This window comes from Eleginops maclovinus, chromosome 9 (assembly GCF_036324505.1).
Source record: "Eleginops maclovinus isolate JMC-PN-2008 ecotype Puerto Natales chromosome 9, JC_Emac_rtc_rv5, whole genome shotgun sequence".
Taxonomy (NCBI): domain Eukaryota; kingdom Metazoa; phylum Chordata; class Actinopteri; order Perciformes; family Eleginopidae; genus Eleginops; species Eleginops maclovinus.
This window is the reverse complement of record NC_086357.1, coordinates 12,711,054-12,730,529: the sequence shown is the minus strand read 5'-3', so window position 1 is coordinate 12,730,529 and position 19,476 is coordinate 12,711,054. Positions and strand designations below refer to the sequence as shown.

Below are 19,476 nucleotides of genomic sequence, written 5' to 3'. Positions count from 1 at the left end.
ACAATATGCAGTAACAGATGTACAACCAGATAGAGTCAGGGGAAAAATCCAATAAAAAATGAAAAACGTTATTAAATGAAAAGAACTGTCTTAACTGCAACAACAAATTCCTTACCCTTTTAACATAAATTGCAACTGATTTTGAACTGAAACCCAAAACAAGAACTCTGCATTGTACCATATTAAGCACAAGGTCGAGAGCGTATGTGCAGCAGAAGTCCAGAATGAGAAAGCAGGTGTGTAATGAGCAAAGTGTAGGCACAGCTGCAGATGCCTGCCGCAGTGCAGAACCCTCCTCCACAAGTGAGTGTGTGCGTGTGTGTATGTGTGTGTGTGTGTGTGTGTGAAATGTTTGTACAGACATACCATTAGAGACGGGGTATGATTGCCTGTGCATGAGTTTATTTCTTGTTTGTTTCTCCTCATACTCAGAAGAGTTCCGTGAAATGTTTTAAAGGGGAATGAGAGGAATTTGGTTTAACCTTTCTTGCATCTAGGTGTGTTGTTTAGTTTTACTGGCAAACTGCACGTTTCCTCTCTGCCACATCCAAGCAGTGACAGTATCTAATTGCAGCCAGGTTGGACAAATCAATTTAAATCATGTATTATGCTTAAAAAACACCTGTCCTTTGATGTTACTCATATCTGGGCAACAAACATAAGCGCTTCACTTTCTTTCTCCTCCACCTACCCACACACCGCGCCAGAGGGACTCATTATGATAATGGGCTATTGGATTCCCTGCTAGCTATTACTGCTAGCATGCTAATCATCCCCACTCAAACCTAAGTAATTTAATTAACATAAGCACATAAACAACATCAGCAGCATCCCAGCAGAAGCTCAGGTGGTTTGGGGGTCACGTAGGGTTTTTGTGCAAACAAATAGCGGGTAAAGATAAAAAGTGATTATTTTTTAAACTTTCTGTACAAAGAGCCAGAGGCTTTTGGTTTATGAAACTCATAAAAACATGTTGCTTTATTCCAGAGGGTGATGAGGTGCTGGTAGTTAGACTAAACACTGTTGTTGCTTTATGCTTTTAAGAGTTTTTCATTAAGGCAGAGAGCTTGGTCAACCAGGTGTGTTGGCTGTAAACTGTTAAGGCTGTACTAAGAAACTTGTTAGTATGGTTCCCACTGGGATACTGAGCTACAAAACAGATAGTTTACTTTCAACAGCTTTATTTTCCCTACAGGAATAGAGCAGAGGGCTTACATACATTGAATTTGTGTCCCATGGATAAAATAAAACGGATTTAGCTTGGGATTGAAATTCACTAAAACACAGGCGGTATTAAACCCAGTCCTTCACACAATCCTACAGGAGGTTTGGGAGGGCATACTCTATAGGTTCTTCCCCAATCCCTAGATCCCAATACATTTAAACTACCTAATGTGTGCCTGTCATGCTGATAACAAAATATTGAAGCCTGGTCAATATGGTGACAAAAAACAGCAACATAGTTTTAGTTTACCAAACATAGGTAAACAAAGTTCATATCGGGATAGGATTCTGCTTTTTGTACAATAGCACTTTGTATCGATGTTAATATGAGTTTCTGATGAATAATTGTTATTATGTTTTAATAACCAAACCAGATAGGAGTAATTTATGAGTTTACACCTGACCCTTTACCAATAGATAGATAGACTGAGGATGAAACCCTCTTTATTTGTCACATACATGCACACACAGTGAAATTGGTCCTCTGCATTTAACCCATCCTAGTACTAGGAGCAGTGGGCAGCTATTGTGCAGCGCCCGGGGAGCAATGGGGAGGGGGGAATGGAGGTGTCCGGTGCCTTGCTCAAGGGCATCACAGCAGGTGGAGGTGACATTAGACTTATCGCCTGAACAGGGACTTGAACCCTGAGCCCTCAGATTAAAAGTCTGATGCTCTACCGACTGAGCTACCCAGGCTTCCTACCAAGGATTCAGGGCTAATTATCGCTAAAAGCACTTATTTAAATTACAACAAAGTTTATAACATATAATGTGTTACAGATTGTTTTAATTATCATTGTTGTATAGAAAACCATTGTTGTGTGCTGTATCTATGATCACTGGTATTGGTAATGGCTCATTGTGTAACTATATGATACCATAAACCTGTAGATTTTGGTTTTCAGAGAAGAAAATGCCACCTGCAGTACACTTTTTTTTTCTTTTTCTGTGGGTCCACTGAACCAGATATTTCAGGCCTTTAAATTCTTCTATTGGCTATTATTACAATATCTGTAAAATGAGTGCTGTTTGTGCTGGACAAAAAGGAATTTCCCTTTTATTTCTCCTTTAAGGTAATCCAGAAAGCATACTTTCACAAAAGCAAATTCACATTATTCGTTTTTATGAATTACTTATATTATTAAACTAAAATACAATATTTGACATGTATGAGACTCAAAACTGTTCTGTTATATAGCGTTTTTCAGGGACTCCCAACAGTGTATAAGCTCGATTCAGCTGTGTGTTACTTCAATCCCTTGATCCTATCACCTGGCTACTTCAAAGCTGACACATGCAGAGAGGACTTTCACACATCAGTCAGTAAAAGCAGTCTCTCGATTAACAGAGGCCAAAACCAATCCTTAGAAACAGACAAGGTAACGGTTTTAGGGATACAGGTGCTCAGAGAAGCACAAAGGGCGGTAGATCTTTTGATAGAATGAGATTACAAATGTCCTTTCACACCATAAGGGACCCATCCCAGGAAAAGCAGGGGCAGATTTCAAAGCAGATAACGGCGGAAAAGATAGATGGTAAGATGCGAAAGGTTATAGATTAGATATAGTGGGATTACAAACTCTGTCATTTTATTGCATGCTATAATGGTCTCAAAATCCTACTAAATTCAACCAATAAATACATGTTGAGATTAATTTGGGCTGGAATCCTCCAATAAATTAAACTCATCCATCCAATGGAATAAACAACCAATTACAGACTTAAACAGGTAATCAGTAATCTGATTACATCTTGGCAGTAACCTTCCCCACCTGCGGGGGTTTGTGTTTAAGTCAGGGTCGAAGCTTTCCATCCATCCATCCATACCTAGACCCTACAGGGGACAGCTAATAGATTGAGCGCAAAGATAGGGGCACAGCTCATTGACCTTGTTCTGAAGGATAATTGAACTCTCTTCCAGCATGGCCTCATCCAAAGCAAATGCCTATGCACACAAACACACACATACAGATAAAATATATAATCTTCTTGAACACTTGAAAAGCCACAAACAATTATACACGTTGACTAGTTCTATTATAGTGCTCAAACATGTATTCCTACACATGCAAAGCGTAGGAACACATACACACGCCTCACTTCAAATCGCTGGGTTTAATGTTTCTGGAGCGTAGAATCCAATCAGACTCTGTTCTTACATGTCAGCCACACAGCCATGGTGTGTGTAGGTACAAGTACACCTGTGCACAAGCATAAACACAATTTCCCCGACATACATGTGTTTTTCACAACCGTTTGTTCACCAGGTGTATGATCAAAAATAGAAATTGCACACAGACCTTCACAACAAAGTTTAAAAGGCTGCATCTAACCGGAAACCGATACACTTCCACTCTACAATCAGCTAAAATAACAGATAGAGTAACAGCTCAAGGCATTTTAGTGTAAAGTATGCTTAATGAGCCCTATATAGCAGATGAGTATCATGTACATCTCATCAATATCAATATGTATGCCTTATCTTACACGCAAGAGCATCAATAAAAAACAAATGTGTTGAGTCCAGCATGCCTTGAACTGTCGGATACACAAGGGTAATTGCAAACAAATCATCATTTATATTCATGACGATTGATGGGAAAAAAAAATCCAAAAGGAGGGAAAGTTTCTGTTCAATTATTCACCATTTATAAAAAAAAAAATACGAGCCCAAACCACAGCCGACCCTTCAGAGCCTGTTTTCATCAGGGCTGTGCAGGACGAGTACCCAGTGCCTCCAGACATTATTTTCACATGAAGCTCAGCAAGGTATTAGGCCGAGGGGGTTCTTCAAAGTCCTTCTAGTTTGAAGGTAATTTGAGACCAGTGTTAGTGCATGACCTGTCGCTTTGCAGAGTGTATTCTCTTTTGAAACCCTAACCTTATAAAGCAGAATCACCTGTGCAAAAACAAAGGCAAAATGTCATGCACTCAGAAAAAAACAGACTTTCTGTTATCCGAATGCGCTAAATGCAACAAAAGAACACATGCATTAAAAAGATACAAAACAGGTGTGGTTGTGATGCATTATTTAGGCAATTTATTAACTATTTTTGTCCATTAGGTCCCTTTATGACAATCTCCATATCTATCTCTCTTTCCATCTATACTTTTCATGCACAGTAACTGACTGATGAATTGAAACTGATGGTGCCATGCTGAGTTGTTTCCTTAACGGCAACCATGCTCTCAAGATCTCACTAATGATGGATGACCTACTTCACCTCCCCCACAAATACTGCAGATAAACAGGAAAAACGTTTATGATAGAATCAGTGTGCAGCTACTTAAGACATCTTTTTTTAGAGGTATCTGCACATTTTTTTTACAAAGTGCCAATTTAAAATTCATAAAAGTAACACTTTCAATGACTCCAATTGTTTAACCTTTATAAAACATACTTATTTATTATGACCTGTTAATGACAAGTATGACTTTAGTTGTAAGCACTTCTAAATATTCATTATGCTTTAAAACAATAGTCATAGTACATGATAACACATTTTATAGTCATATAAAGTGTTACCAAAGTAATGTGGAAATGACTATCATTTCCTTGCACTCCTCATCCTGGCGGCGCTCAGATACATCTTTATGTATTGAGTCAGTATTTTTAGGACATTTGGCTAATGTAGCATTTGCTATGTATCAAGCACCATTAGCCCTGAAATCATTAAAACAGTAAACCATTAGAGGAAGTGCCAGAGGCGCTGACATCCAGGCAACTGACACAAGATGGTTATGTGTTGCAAAGGTCTAGTAAAATGAAGGCCTACCACTTTTGGTTGGGACCGAACACCGAGGAACTAAGCAGGAGCCATAGAGGGGGGAGAGGCCGTTATAGATCATAACTTTGATGCAACACATTCTGCAGTAGAGCCAGAGGGGCCTTGAGTTTGTGTGAGTGTGAGACTGTGTAAGCGCAGACATAGATAACTTGACATGTAGTCCCTCTCTAGGGCTCTCAGTGTTTATCAGTGCTTTGGCTACATTAGACCTTTGAAGCATCGACGCTGGAGGAAGCGCGCGCGCACACACACACACACACACACACACACACACACACACACACACACACACACACACACACACACACACACACACACACACACACACACACACACACACACACACACACACACACACACACACACACACACACACACACACACACACACACACACACACACACACACACAGGCCCTAAGCCCTGTGCTTTTCGACTTGCTGTAACATAAAAGTGATCTTCTTTTCCTAATGGAATAGATAGACAGTGAGGAGAGATGAAATTCAGAATAGATTCATCACTGACTGACAAACAGAAGGCAGCTTCGAAAAAATCACTTTCCAACAGCCAAATGGGGTTTAACAGGCACAGAGCCGGCACGTCATGTTCAGCACACTGGTGGGAAACTGTCATTTAACATGCCAGTCATCTCATTTGGTAAGAAAATGTGAAGAAAGAACGAGAGAAATATGATACCACATGTAGATAAGTTGCCCTCCATTACACACAACATATTCAATAGATGCACAAATGTGTAATACAGGAATAATTATGTGTGTTAACTTGCATGATATGATGCAGTCTTTTTTTAACCAGTGAAATATACTAACTTCTTAAAAAAGAAACAAAGCCTTGTCCTCAAGGATTCAAAGTTATGCCTGCTGATGCAGTCCAGAGAACTAAGATATCTTCATCTGTTTAGAGCTCAAACTAATGTGAATATCAAGCTCAATGCAGTGTAGATTCATACAACCTTTTTCACCTTTGTTCTTTCTGACCCCAGCATGCAAGTTTTTCACTCAAATAATAACGACACAAAATATTACCCATACAACATTCAGTTTTCATATTCCAAATAGAGACTTTTGTTCTTAAATTGTAATTTCTCAGAGTAAAAATTTGTCAAACTGAGTTTTGAAAGCCACTGAAAATAAGACCTCAATGTAGTGTGGCAGGAAAGCCCAGGGAATCTACGCAAAATGACAGCATAGATGAAGAGAAAAATGGCACAGAATTCACTGCGAAACCGAACTCTCTGTGCAACTTGATTGATATACACCAGGGAGAGAATTTCTTTTAACCACCTTCATCATGAGCGGGGACTATTGGGATTGCACCCCCCCCCCCCACCACACACAGTATCCTGAATAGAACAGGATATTTCAATAGCTCAATCACTATGCCATTTGACAGCAGCTCAGACTGGAATATTAAATGCCTTAGCAGCAATCACAGTAGATTGTGTCTCTGCATGTGCGTGATAAATGTCCCTGTGTGTCACTACATACATGTGGGCGTGTGTTTGACATGGATGCCAATGGTCAAAAGACATTTCAAATTTCATATCATTTAGGCCATTACATGTAGAGTGTGACATGGGCATCACTCCATCTTTGTGGCTCCACTCAGTCGTTAAATCTTACCAGTATCCCCATCCCCCTAGACCGTGCACACACACCACACAAATACATGGACATTCAGCATGCCTGTCTGGAAAATAATTGCATTCACTCCCATAATTGTAAGGTAGAACATCCATGAATACATTAAAATTAGGTCATTGTGAATTAATGCGCTGATTACATTGCAACAGTGAACATGTAATCCTGCATTTTACCACTCATGGTAATGACATGATTACCATCTGAGATCATCATGATAAGGTTGTTATCATCATGTTGGTCACATTCTGAAGCTCAAATCATGTTTCTTTTTCGATTTTACAATGTGTTCACAACAATGACTATAGCTAGAGACACATAGTAACTATTAAAGATAGCGTTGTGTCATTAGCCCGAATAAAAATATCACAGAGGTTTCTCAACTTATCATTTGTATTTTTTTGGTCAGGATTTGATAAACTGATCACTTCAGATATGCAGAATAATGATATAAAACAACGATAGGCTTCAGTACAGTACCTGGCAGATAATAGCCTTTTTATTTACCCACAATAAAAAATATAGAATGATCTTTCAAAGAGGCTAATTTAACAAATCTTCACTAAAATCCACTTTTGGAGAAGTCTTTTAAAAAACTCCCTTGCCTGAAGTATGGTAGTGTTCATATGTTACTGGCCAGGAAAGGTGCACATTTGAAAGATACTTCCTCTCTGACTTTATATGTTCAGTTGTATCCCCCTTAGGTTAGGAGCAATGAAGTAGTAACACAAGCAGCTTACCAGTCATCTCTACAGGATTCCGAGAGCATGTTTGAGTGAGTGTGTATGTGTGCAGGGGAAGGACGGGTGTTGGGGGGTGAAAGGAGTGAGTAATGTTCTTTAAGCTATCATTGGAAGAAAGCGGTCTGCCTGAGTTTGAAGCAAGTGCAAACGCCTCTGGGTGCGCAGCGAGGCTGTTTGTGTGCCGGAGCTCCATTACATTACACCTACGCACAGAGTGAGAGCAGTCGAAGGATTATAAATGAAGGAGAACATAATGGGGAGAAACTGAGGCGAGAGGCTACCACTCTATGTCTATGCAGTCAACTCTTCTAGTGGAAATGTGGTTTAAGCATGATAAAAGAGGCAAAACCACTCATACGGTACTGTACCTTTTATTTAGATACACTTTTCTATGTTCTAGACCCTAGAGCGAGCTGGACTAAACAGGTTATACAGTATATTGTATGTGTAGATACCTGGATGAGGGGATGTGGGGTTCATGTGTGTACAGTTTGTGTCACACTATGTTTACTTAAAGTTGTTTACTCCAGGTAGAAAGCACTCCTACAAAGATAATTGTATCCTTATGTACAAACACTTAACATGTGCCACTTTATTTAATCCCCTCTTTATACTTCCTAACGGAATAACACATAGCACACACACAATGTCTCCCTCCTCCGCCCCTCTTTGCCCTGCTATAAAACACCAACTAACATAACCCTGGTGGGCATTGATCGGGCGGCAGCTTGATGTAATGTAACACAGCAGCTCAGGCTGATGGGAAAAGAGCAACAGGTCCCCTGGGCCCTCAGGAACCTCTCTAATTGCTGTCTTTCTCACTGTTTGTGGTCGCCCCTCTCTGTTGTCGCCAGCATAGCACTGAAAGTGTGTGATGAGTGTGTACTGACTGGCCACTTGTTGACAGCATTTTCATAGCTCTCCAAGGATCAAAAATAGCCTGCTTGAATGAGATTGTGCTAAGCTGATGCTAGCGCTGGTTTAGCACAAATACAATTAAGGTACTACGAGAGTGTGTAGGAAAAACAACCTTTTCCCAGGACGCAGGAAAAACAAACTTGAATTAATGTGTTGGGAAATTCATTCCCTCAATTGTAGACGGTTTAATGAACTCAACCTCTTGATAAGCATCTTGTAGTTTCTATTAACAGGAAGATGTGATGCATTGAGAGGCAAAGGGAAACTCCCCGTGCCTGTTCTAATTTAGGTGTGCATGATCTCATTAGGTTTGTGTGAATGTATACTCCTCTGGTAATCAACCTCAGCACCTCAACAGGCCACAACACGCAGAAACACACTTACACATGCTGCTTTCATTTAAACCGACCAATTGGTTGAAATTCATATTTGATTAGAGCGTCAGTAAAGACCACTTTTCAATTATGCTTTGCTTCAACAACATCTTCACTTAATAAGAAAAGGCAAAATTAGTATTCAACAAAGTAAAGAGAGGCCATTAGTCACAAAGAACTGCCTTACGCAGACATAAAAAAATGATGTTTAACCTATGCACACTTACCCTGAAGCATGCAAACACACAGCTAGCAGTGGTGGTATGCCCTCAACGTACGGGATTTCACATTAACATAAATTAAAGGCTTGTAAACTTTCTTCAGAGGCCTTCTCTAAATGTAATAAAGAACCTCTCGTCTGAATCCATGTTTTATTCAACATTTGGATATGCTCAATTAGCAGCCCTAATTAACGCTAGCTGTTCTCAAATTGTAGCTGCCGTGGGAGGCAGGGAGGGAGGGATGGATGAGATCAGAGGTGGAGGAAAAGGGAGGAGGATGGAGGATGGGTTTGAAGGGGGCAGGGGTTAAAGCTGCAGATTCAAATAAGGAAATAACTTTTTTTAGGGACAAGATGATAGACTTAATGTGTGTTTGTAGATGTATAAAACTGGTTATACACACTTTCTACTGCAGAATGAACATTATAGATTCAACATCATTTATGAATCTATTCACTGAAAAACACACAAGCTCCCAGCAGTTGTACTTCCACAGACCTTTTAGAGATGACTGCTTATTACTGATAGTCCTGATTGTTAGCGTGTGCTGCTGAAATGCAGGCATTAACACAAAGCCCTGCTGGCTGAGCTATTCTGCTCCTGACTGTTCCCAGACTGCTTTGTCATGTAGCTGTGCTTTGTTATCTGTAGATACAATATTCTTTTTGTTTCTTTGTTATGTCTGTGACATTGAGAGACAATCTATTTTGCAAGAATAGTTCATTAAACAGCAACAGCATGATTACGTTTTATGCTACCCAAACCTTCAGTGACAGGAGAAGAAGGTAGATTAAAACACCTGATCATCATTTTTATGACGTGCTGATTGTTTCGCATTCGGTAAAACTCATATTATTATTTATTTTTGTTATCTGACTGAGCTTTACTATTCTGCTTTATTGGTGTAAACTAAACTAGATGACTTTTTTAGAATAACACTTGTCATAATTGGCAAATCGAATTTAAGTTGGATATATCACTTTTGGTTCATTTAAAGCAGCATTCGATAAAATAAACAAAGAAAAAACCCTGATGGAAAACCACGTCTTGACAATTTAGGTAAAACACATTGAAATGCATTGATATGCTGTTAAATTACATTTAAATAGCTTTTAACTGATGCCCTCTGCTTAAACTGAACAATGGACGAATAACACATTTGTAGAACAGCACAAAACAACTTGCTTAATTTACAGACATAAAATGAATCAGTTTTGCTGCTTTTTCTTCTTATTGTACACCTAACTCAGTTTTATGTGTACAGATTACTGAAAATCGATTGAAATGAAAGGAAATAAAACAGCGCTAATGGATCCATTGTGTGGGCTTTTGAAGCAGACTTTCATGTGTGAACTCGGATAACACGGGTCCTTTTCCATGGATCAGGTAAATTTAATATTCACCACTACCACCTTCATCTTTAAATGATAGAACAAAAGCTTATCTCAGCATGTTATTACAGCAGCATGAGTCCAATCACACACACACACACACACACACACACACAGACACAGACACAGACACAGACACACACACACACACACACACACACACACACACACACACACACACACACACACACACACACACACACACACACACACACACAGGCAGGAAATCAATTATCATCCGGACCCCAATTAAATATTTCATGGCAGTATTAACCACCTAATTTCCCACTGAAAAAAGGGATAGAAGCTCAGACTGATGAAAGGCTATGGAAAGACCACACCGAGTCTGATTGTCCTCCAAGTCATTATGCAGGGATTAAAAGACAATACAATGTGCAGGTGCAAATGGGTGAGGAAGAGAGGAAAGAAAATGCACTTGTTTTTAGTTCATGTTGTACATCAGAGAAACAAAGACGGTATGTGTACAGTGGCAGCTTGGGTTACATGACTCAATTAACAGCTGCTGTTGTTTTCATTCGGTCAAGACCACAAACTCCCTAATGTAATCACTCTGTGTACTAGCAGCCTACACTGTTACAGATTTCAGAGAGAATGGAGATGAATGGACGACACAGAATAAAACACAGAGCACAGATTATATGTGATTAAATCAGTTGGGTTGAGGTAAATACTATAAATATGCTATACATGCAAAACTGAAATGTTTCGAATGCTGTTAATTATTAAAATATTACAACTTTGGCATGTTTGCGAACCCTGTATTATTATTTTTATAGAATTTATTAAATGTTACTGGTGAATGTTTAACCTAATTTAATAAGCACAATGCAAATGTTTGTAGATATGTGTTGTTAGATTATCATAATACCCCCAGGGGGTTCAAACTGATAATATACCACAAGACAAAATTAAAATGAATTAAAATATAGATCGTTTTTGTATCTAAAATTGCTTATACAATCAGTGAATTCCATTAAAGAAAGATTGTTTTATTTTTACTATTTAAACTTCTTTGGTTGTGCACATAAGACACATTTTATTAATTATTTTAGAAATAATAATTGAAAAATTAACATGAGCAATCTTAAAGTTAATGTATGAATGTTACAGTGCCTGAGGGCTGAAGGCAACATTATGGAAACTGAGTTGTACAGCACTCACTGACACACTCACACCTGCACGCACACACACACTTTTTCTTCACTCCACAAAAATGCAATAATTCTGAACGTCTTAACTCCTACAAAGACAAATAAAGATGTTTATACAGAAATGTTAAATAGTCTGTACATATACTTTTTATATATTTTTGAAAATAATTTATAACATGTTTATATTACACAAGTGCCTATACCTATAATAAATACAGCAATAAGCAGATTCTATTGCAGTATAGGTATGATTTTAGACATGGGTGTCATAGAAAGCGTAATATTTCATGCAATCTTATATTCTGAAAACAAAACGCTTTGTGTGCATTTGCATTTTTGTGATGCAGGTTTGAATCCATAATGCCATGGAACCGATGTTCACTCTGATGAAAATCAATGCCCTTTTTGCTATTGAGTGCCCTTTTAGCCATACGGATGTAAGCTCTATAATGTGATGGGAATGTGTAGAACTATCAAAAGTGAAAGGGTGTTGCATATGAAGGAATGGATGTTTGTGTGTCTGCGGTTCGTTCACCAAGTAATTCTATAGATTTCCTATATTGCTAGCTAAGATTTGTGCATGAGCATTTGAGATACCAAACACTGGATTATGACATCCAATCGAAAGAGATGACAATTTGGTGAATAGGAAACATCTTGAAAGATACTTTGAAGAGAGATATGTGGTTTTCCCTTCTTTAACATCCCACCAACTCCCTAAAGTCTGCATAGTGACTTGCTTTCTACACATTTCCAGCCCATCAAGCAACATACAAGAATAAGGGGAAGAAAAACAGATTATGTTTGAAATCTCTAGACAAATAATACAAATTATATATAAATAAATGAAAAGATAAAAAATGGTACTTTGTATGGTAGCTAGGATGTTTGGTTTAAAATATTCTCGGTTGCTGTTGACCAAATTCAACTGAATCATTATGTTGCTGGTTTGTCAGTTTGTGAATATTATTTTAGATCTGATTGTTGGTTATATCATCAAAACCTTTTTTCCCTCTCTTTCTCTTTGGTTTCCATATTGCGTTTTTTTTTTCACCTCTGCCGTTTCGAATTCCTTTAAAATATCCACTTTTTTCACGGTGAAATATAAGTAGGATCTTCAGGTGCTATATAAACTTGACTTGAAAAAAAACATCCATCTATCCAACAGCTATCCAAAGGCCACAAGCATTATAAAATAAAACACCATTCATATTTAGTTGCGCAGATAAGAGGACACAAGCTCTACAGATCATAGCAATTGTATTTTGTATCAATCAATGGGAGGACATGCACTTAAAGATTCCGGACTTCTTACTGTTTACTTTAAGGCTTATTTAGACTTTTATCCAATGTGAGTGAAAGAAATCAATGTTGAGTGCAATTGATGCTCAAAGTGAATAAGATTCTCCTCCCAGTTTTTTCCTTTTGCATCCCACATTTCCACCGCCCACCTCAAACGTACCTGCAGCGCACTGGTCCTCATCTGCCCCGTTCTCACAGTCCCTCTCCCCGTCGCATCGCCATGACAACGAAACACATTTGCTGGCAGCCCCCCCGCAATCAAACTTCTCCGGCGGACAGGTCTGTCGGCCTGTTGTGAGGAGGCAGTTGAAACACAGCGAGGGAGACAGAGGGGGAGATAGAGAAGGGAAAAGGAAAATGGATAGCAGATGAAGAAGTTAAAGAAAATGAATGGAAGGGAAGGGGGGAGAACAGAGAATAGAGAATGAAGACAGGCAGAGTGAAATGAGAAAAGAAATAGAGAGGAGGGAAAAGACAGAGAGAGAAGGGACATCCAGTCAATGAAACAGTTTGATAACTTAGTTATCTTGTTGCTCCTATCGATTCTCCTGCAAAGGCCTGCAATTAAACTAGACACATAGTGACAGAGGTACAAAGAAGCAGCCACACTGTCAGGCAGTCACAAAGCCAGTAAACAAACCAAAAAGGCATAAAACACACAAAGAAAGGAGACTCAAATCAAGACATGGAAAATACAAGCACTACTTATGAGCCTGCAGCCCTGCATAAAGTACAGCTGCTTTTTTTAGGCATAACTTATTTTCCAATTTATTTTTTATTGAGCTCATAATGACATAGTCAACATACCTGATTTCATTGAGGGACTGCAACTGACATTTTTTAGATAAAACTATTAAGAAATGTAGAAAATCAGCAAATGCAACAAACATCACATAATGCGAATGAAGTGAAAGAGCACTCGTTACAGTTTGTCAAACAGGCACACACACACATGCACGAGAAACTGTGTGTGAGTGAGAAAGTGGTCCCTGTTGGTAAAAGCCCATTACAGTATGAAGGCCATTGTTCCTACATGTGTAGCCCGTGGGGTTGGTACAGTCAAGAAAAATACGGCCGTCCAATACATCAAATTTACGCTGAGTCCCCAAAGGGGTGTCCCCTTCTTCTTCCTGCAAACCACTACCCTCCCCCCAACTCAATCCCCCGCCTCACTGTTCACTCTTTAACACACACATACACTCACACACTCAAACACCATAGGGACTCTAGCCCCAGATTACATTACAGTGCCTTGTCAAACTCCTCTCTATCAATTATACATATTTGACCACGAGCATGCTTTTTGGCAACCATCCTGAGTGTTTGCGTGTGTGTTTTTTAGCCATAGATCAATAGTACCTAGGGGATTTGCCTATTTAAGTCTCACTCCCTATTAATTAATCTCATATTTCTTTCCCACATTTTTTTTATTTTAAGCAGTACTGAATAAATTGCTGCAATTCAAATGCTGCCCCTCATGGATGGACTCTAGGGGGTTTCAGCCTTGCCGGTAGTGATTGCCAGCATTTTCTCCAGCTGTGTAGTCTACATTGCCGGGTTCTACAAAATTGAGTATCTGGAATTTTATTTTTCAATGTAACTGGACAGGTTTGCGGTCTGGATTCCTCCTTTCTTTGGTGGCGGTTGATCTTTTTGAAGTCCTCTGTGTGGGTAAATGGGAGTAAGGAGGCCTGTGGATCTGGCTTACTGTTCAATCGATTTCAATGTGTGTTGGAGTGTGTATTGCAGATAATTTAATATCAATACTAGTCTGATGTATATTATTTAACGACTCTCAGTTTGGGTGGATCAGCAGAGTTCAAGGGCTACGGTCAGAGACTTTCTCACTCTAATACAAACCCACACAGATATACACACCCCTAGGGGGTAAGTCCACTAAGTCTTTGAATGACACCTGGGTTAAAAGAATGTAATTTGTCTGACTGACCATTTCAGGCCCCGGTAGTCAAGAAGGGCGGAATCATGGATCAGCTGCCAATCAAATGACTAAATACAGACAAGCAAGAATAGCAGAGAACTCCATTGACATTAATTATGAAAAAATCAATCAGATTATTTTAATTTCTAGGGAAACAATGTTCACTAAATGAAATGGACTTGCAAATGTCTTATTATTATATGTTCAAGCAATAATGTGTGACTATTAAAATGTCTGCTCTGTAGCTCTCAATTTGCTTGGATGTTATATATCAGCAACTATGCCAATGTCATATAGTCTATATTTTCTTTGAGTATTTATAAATTGGAGTATTGCAGACAATTCAAGAAAATTGGTGCAAACTAAGTCACATGTTCTATGTTGCATGCAGAAACAAGATCAGGTTGTATGAAATAAAGAGAGGTTGTATTACATTAATACAAGTAGCAATACAACAGACACTGAGTGTGCACAGAAAGGGAAAACCATTCAAAGAGAGAAAATCCGATAATATAAACTCAAGTCACATTTTTACCCTTCTGTATTTATAATTGAGCACCAGAATGCATACAAAATCAGGAAAATCCTCTCAAACATTTGATATCAAGGTTTCGCAGTCTGACTTTGAGAATCCAGATGGTAATGATGTTGAAAATGACATTGTATTCAATGTACTTTCCCCAGACTTTTGAAGGTAGGGTGTTTAGCAAGAGTTTGCCCTCTCTCTTTGTTCTCTACTCACATAATGCTGACAGCTATATCCAGCGGCAGAGCAGGCACTGAGGTGGGTTGATGGTCTTGTCAAGAGTAAGCTGAGGACACATCTTTGCCTTGCGTTCTATGATCATATTCCAGGTAAAGTGCCACTCTCATTGCAGAAAAGTTTGTAAAGGTTGCATCTAAATGTTGACCGATAGAACAATTTACTCAGATGATGGTAGTGCAACTTTGTACACACATTTATCTAATGAAAACATTTGTACCTTGGCTAAACAAGGCCTGCACACACATACTAAGAACTACCTATAGCTAAAAGTCTTACTCTCAGCTGCTAGTCATAAGAGTTTACCTGAATTCACAATTATCCTGCTTTTAAATTAAACAAATATTTAATGGGTTATTAAACTCCTGAGGCACAGAGACAAACACAGGGCAGTTAGCAACCAGCTAACATGCTTGTTGCCAAGCCTAGAGCGAGTAACAGCTGAGGAACTGATGCTAGACAAGCTCCAGTGGAGCTGCTTGGTGGCGAGCAATAAGTGATGGTGGTTTGAGGCGGCAGCTCCCAGGTGGGTGCATGCATAATTGAATGAGTATGTTACAGGTCAACCAAATAATGTAGGGTTAGCGAATTATCCAGGTAACATCAAGGTAGAGCAAACAAATAAAACACAGAGAGTAAGACAGCATACACATACTATAACAGAAACGTCAAGTAAATCAGATTTCTGTAGCATACATGGCATGGTCACTATGAGGAATAACGATGGAGAAGAGTAGCTCTGTGAAAAGATGCTGGTGAAACTGATGGAACTATACTAATTTTAACATGGAAAAGAGGGAATAGTAAATGCTGTGCTCTCACACTAATGATTGTATGTTTGAAATGAATACATCGAGGGAACAGTGAGCTGACGATATGCAGTTAGCTGAATCCTGCAAATCAAATTCACTAAACTTTTTTTGAATAGCCCCAAAATCTTATGCAAATTTCACAATTAAAAAGTCAAGTGAACTTGCACAGTCTGACGATGCATTGGCTAAGACTAAACATATAAATAATTATGTTATTGAAGATTTTATTATCCTATTGATTCACTGAAAAAACTGTAACATTGACTTTAATTAAATGTATTATGCAAACAAATACAAACATGTTACCTTAATAATTTGAAATATGTGCAGCTGAATCTATATAGGCATTGCTGGTCCTAGGGTGAGAAAACTCATTTAGCACATAGGGGATGATGCAGTATTTCATTTCAAACAAGTCTACTACCTCAATTGGTACAGACTTGTTATTCTTCTCACATGGCCTGCTTAAGTGTCCATTATGAGCAGGGTATAGGGGTGGACTGAGCAAGGCGCTGTATGCAAATGAACTTTTGATTAACTACCCTCTTAATTTCCCTTCACAAGGAGGGAGGGGATTGGAGCATTGAAGCGTGCCACCATGTCCACTCTCAAGACGTCTGCCTAGCATCAAAGCTTGCCTCCCAGGTGATTGATTCAGACGACTCGTAGCCCCGGAGGCTAATGCTAAAGTAATTTATTAATCATGAGGTGTGTGTATAAAGCCAGAAGGTAATACAAGTCATTCTGAAGTCACTGTCTGCCACAGTGAGACATCACGTCAAAACAAAGGCACATGGGAGGAGCGTATGTGTTAATATGGCACATGTTTAATGCTTACAGATGATTCAAGCTCTACTGGCATAAAGCATTATAGTGCCAGGAATCTTAAATGTTTAAAAAGGTACACAGAATTCCCATTTGCTCCTGACAGCACAGTGCTGGTTGATGATGTACCATGCTTTTATGTATTTTTATGCAAACACTGAAAAATGTGTCTCATCACATTGGTGGAATATTATGAATGCCCAAACACTCTGCACTGCTGTGAATACACATTGGCGGCACATTAGGTTGCTTGGGCGATGCTGAATTGGGCAATTATAACAAGGTTATTGTTTAACATCATTTTGGTTTGCCACATTATTTGTCGTCACGTATCTGTGTTAAAAGAATGAAATTCAATGTAATTTATATTAACTTAGCTCTATATGCAGTTGTTCTCTTTCTCTTGTTTTCTCTTTGCCACAATCAGTGCTTCCTACACATAGAGGTCCGAGGTCAAGATATTAATTTCAATTTGGAGCCCACAGTGATTTAAAAAAAAAGAGGAGATAAGAAGACAAGTGTAAAATAAAATGAAGGAATGTTATTTTGTTGTAAGGCTTTGCACAAATATTGCTTCCCCTCTTTGCCTGTGTATTCTAAGATATGCATCTCAAGTCTTTATATCTTTATATCAATGTGCGTCTCTCTCTTCAGATATTTGGGGGATTATAAATTAGTATTTGTATTCTTCATAAAGCATTATCAGTAGTGTAATGTCAATATCACTCAATACTCCACACACTTCAAAGTTAAATAGATTTCTTATTGAAAAATATATAAAATTAAAGTAGTACAAATCATTACAGTATAAAACAGCATGAACATCATGAGTATCACTAATGCCTAAAGATAATGAGTGTGATCATGTTTGTAGTATACATAAAGTAAGAGCATGAGAAGACTGCAGTTATTTCTTCTATCTGTCTGACACATCATCAATTATTTCTAACAGTGGGTCCATAACAAGCTGATCGTCTGTGAAATAGCATAATTAAACTTAAGTTTCAGCCATGAGGTTGCACAATAAATTGGGGAGTGGCTTCTTGAGGACAGTAAACTTTCATTGCTTGGCTACTTTGCAGTAATGACAGGGCAATGGCATCCCTCGAATCAATACACAACCTTGTACTTGCCTGACAAGGGTCTGCTTTCATACAGACCATATAACATTTAATCAATTTTATTTAAGACAATTTATAATGTATGCTAAACACGTGTTCCTGGATTAACCTGGATTCATGGAACAATTAATGAGATAGAGAAACCAATAGAATATTCACTAAGACAGATGGAAGAGGGAGGGAATATTGCAGGGCATAAAAAGGAGACAGAGTGAGTTGTAAGAGGGGGAGGTTAGGGTCAGATATTGGTCACTGAATGAAGAATATCAGTGCAGGGACAAACTACGACCAAGGTAATTGGATGAAGCTGCGTAGAGAGAGACACAGAGGTATTGGGTTGGAATCTGATCAAATTGGGGCGACTGATGACCTGAGGACATACGAATGCACACGTAGTGGACGAACAATTCTCATTTGTGCACTCACTTACTCATCCCCTAAACATTTCTACAAACACACATACCAATGTAAATAAATACACAACCAAAGGCCACAAACACACAATTATGTGCATTATATCTACGCAGGTTACCCTGTTATCCACAGAGACTGGGTTTTAGGAGTGCATGATTATCTTGTTGTTCTTATTTCAGTGTTTGCAATTTCATTCACATAAATCGAGGAAGATGAATTGTTAAACTCCTTCAGGACTTTTACTGCATGCAGTATGAATGAAATCCTTTTCTCTTAGTTATTTAACCTTTATAAAAAAGAGAATAAAATACTTGAATACACAAAAGACAGGAGGCGGGGGAGCCTTAAGCTAACAGTGCTCTCATCTGCATCAATGACTCATACAAGACCAAAGATGTATGGATCATCCAATTATTCTGCTTGTAAAGGACTTTGCTAGTGTAATGGTTTGATCGGTTGCAGTGGCTCATATCCTCATGGTGATGCTCATTAACCTTGTTTCAAACAGTGGTCTTGTTTTCACAGGCTTGTTAAAATAAGTTAAGAATTCTAATGGTTCTGGGAGTGTCTAATACTTACGAATATGCAACTCCCTAGTGTTTATTTCTGTCCCTGACCATGTACAGATTACAGAGCAAACCTCTGGTCAGACAACATGTATCAGGAATGCTTGGAGAGTAGTTAAAAAAAACAGTCTTTATCTAAATTTTTATAAAACAATCTGCATATTAGAGTTAAAATGACAGCTCGATTAATGTTTCTACAGAAAAATAGTCAACAATCTGAAAACCGGTTTCATTTGTTTACTA

General features: G+C 38.6%; 1 protein-coding gene and 1 non-coding gene across 2 annotated transcripts in view; both read right to left on the bottom strand.

Annotated features, from left to right (window-relative positions):
• Positions 1-19,476, bottom strand: part of lrp8 (low density lipoprotein receptor-related protein 8, apolipoprotein e receptor) — a 148,384-nt gene that overhangs the window by 47,713 nt on the left and 81,195 nt on the right. Inside the window, 1 exon segment of the mRNA XM_063891900.1 lies at positions 12,954-13,082. Coding sequence (XP_063747970.1) covers positions 12,954-13,082 — 129 coding nt within the window.
• On the bottom strand, positions 1,848-1,920 carry trnak-uuu (transfer RNA lysine (anticodon UUU)). The gene has a single exon. It is a non-coding gene; the product is annotated as a tRNA-Lys (tRNA).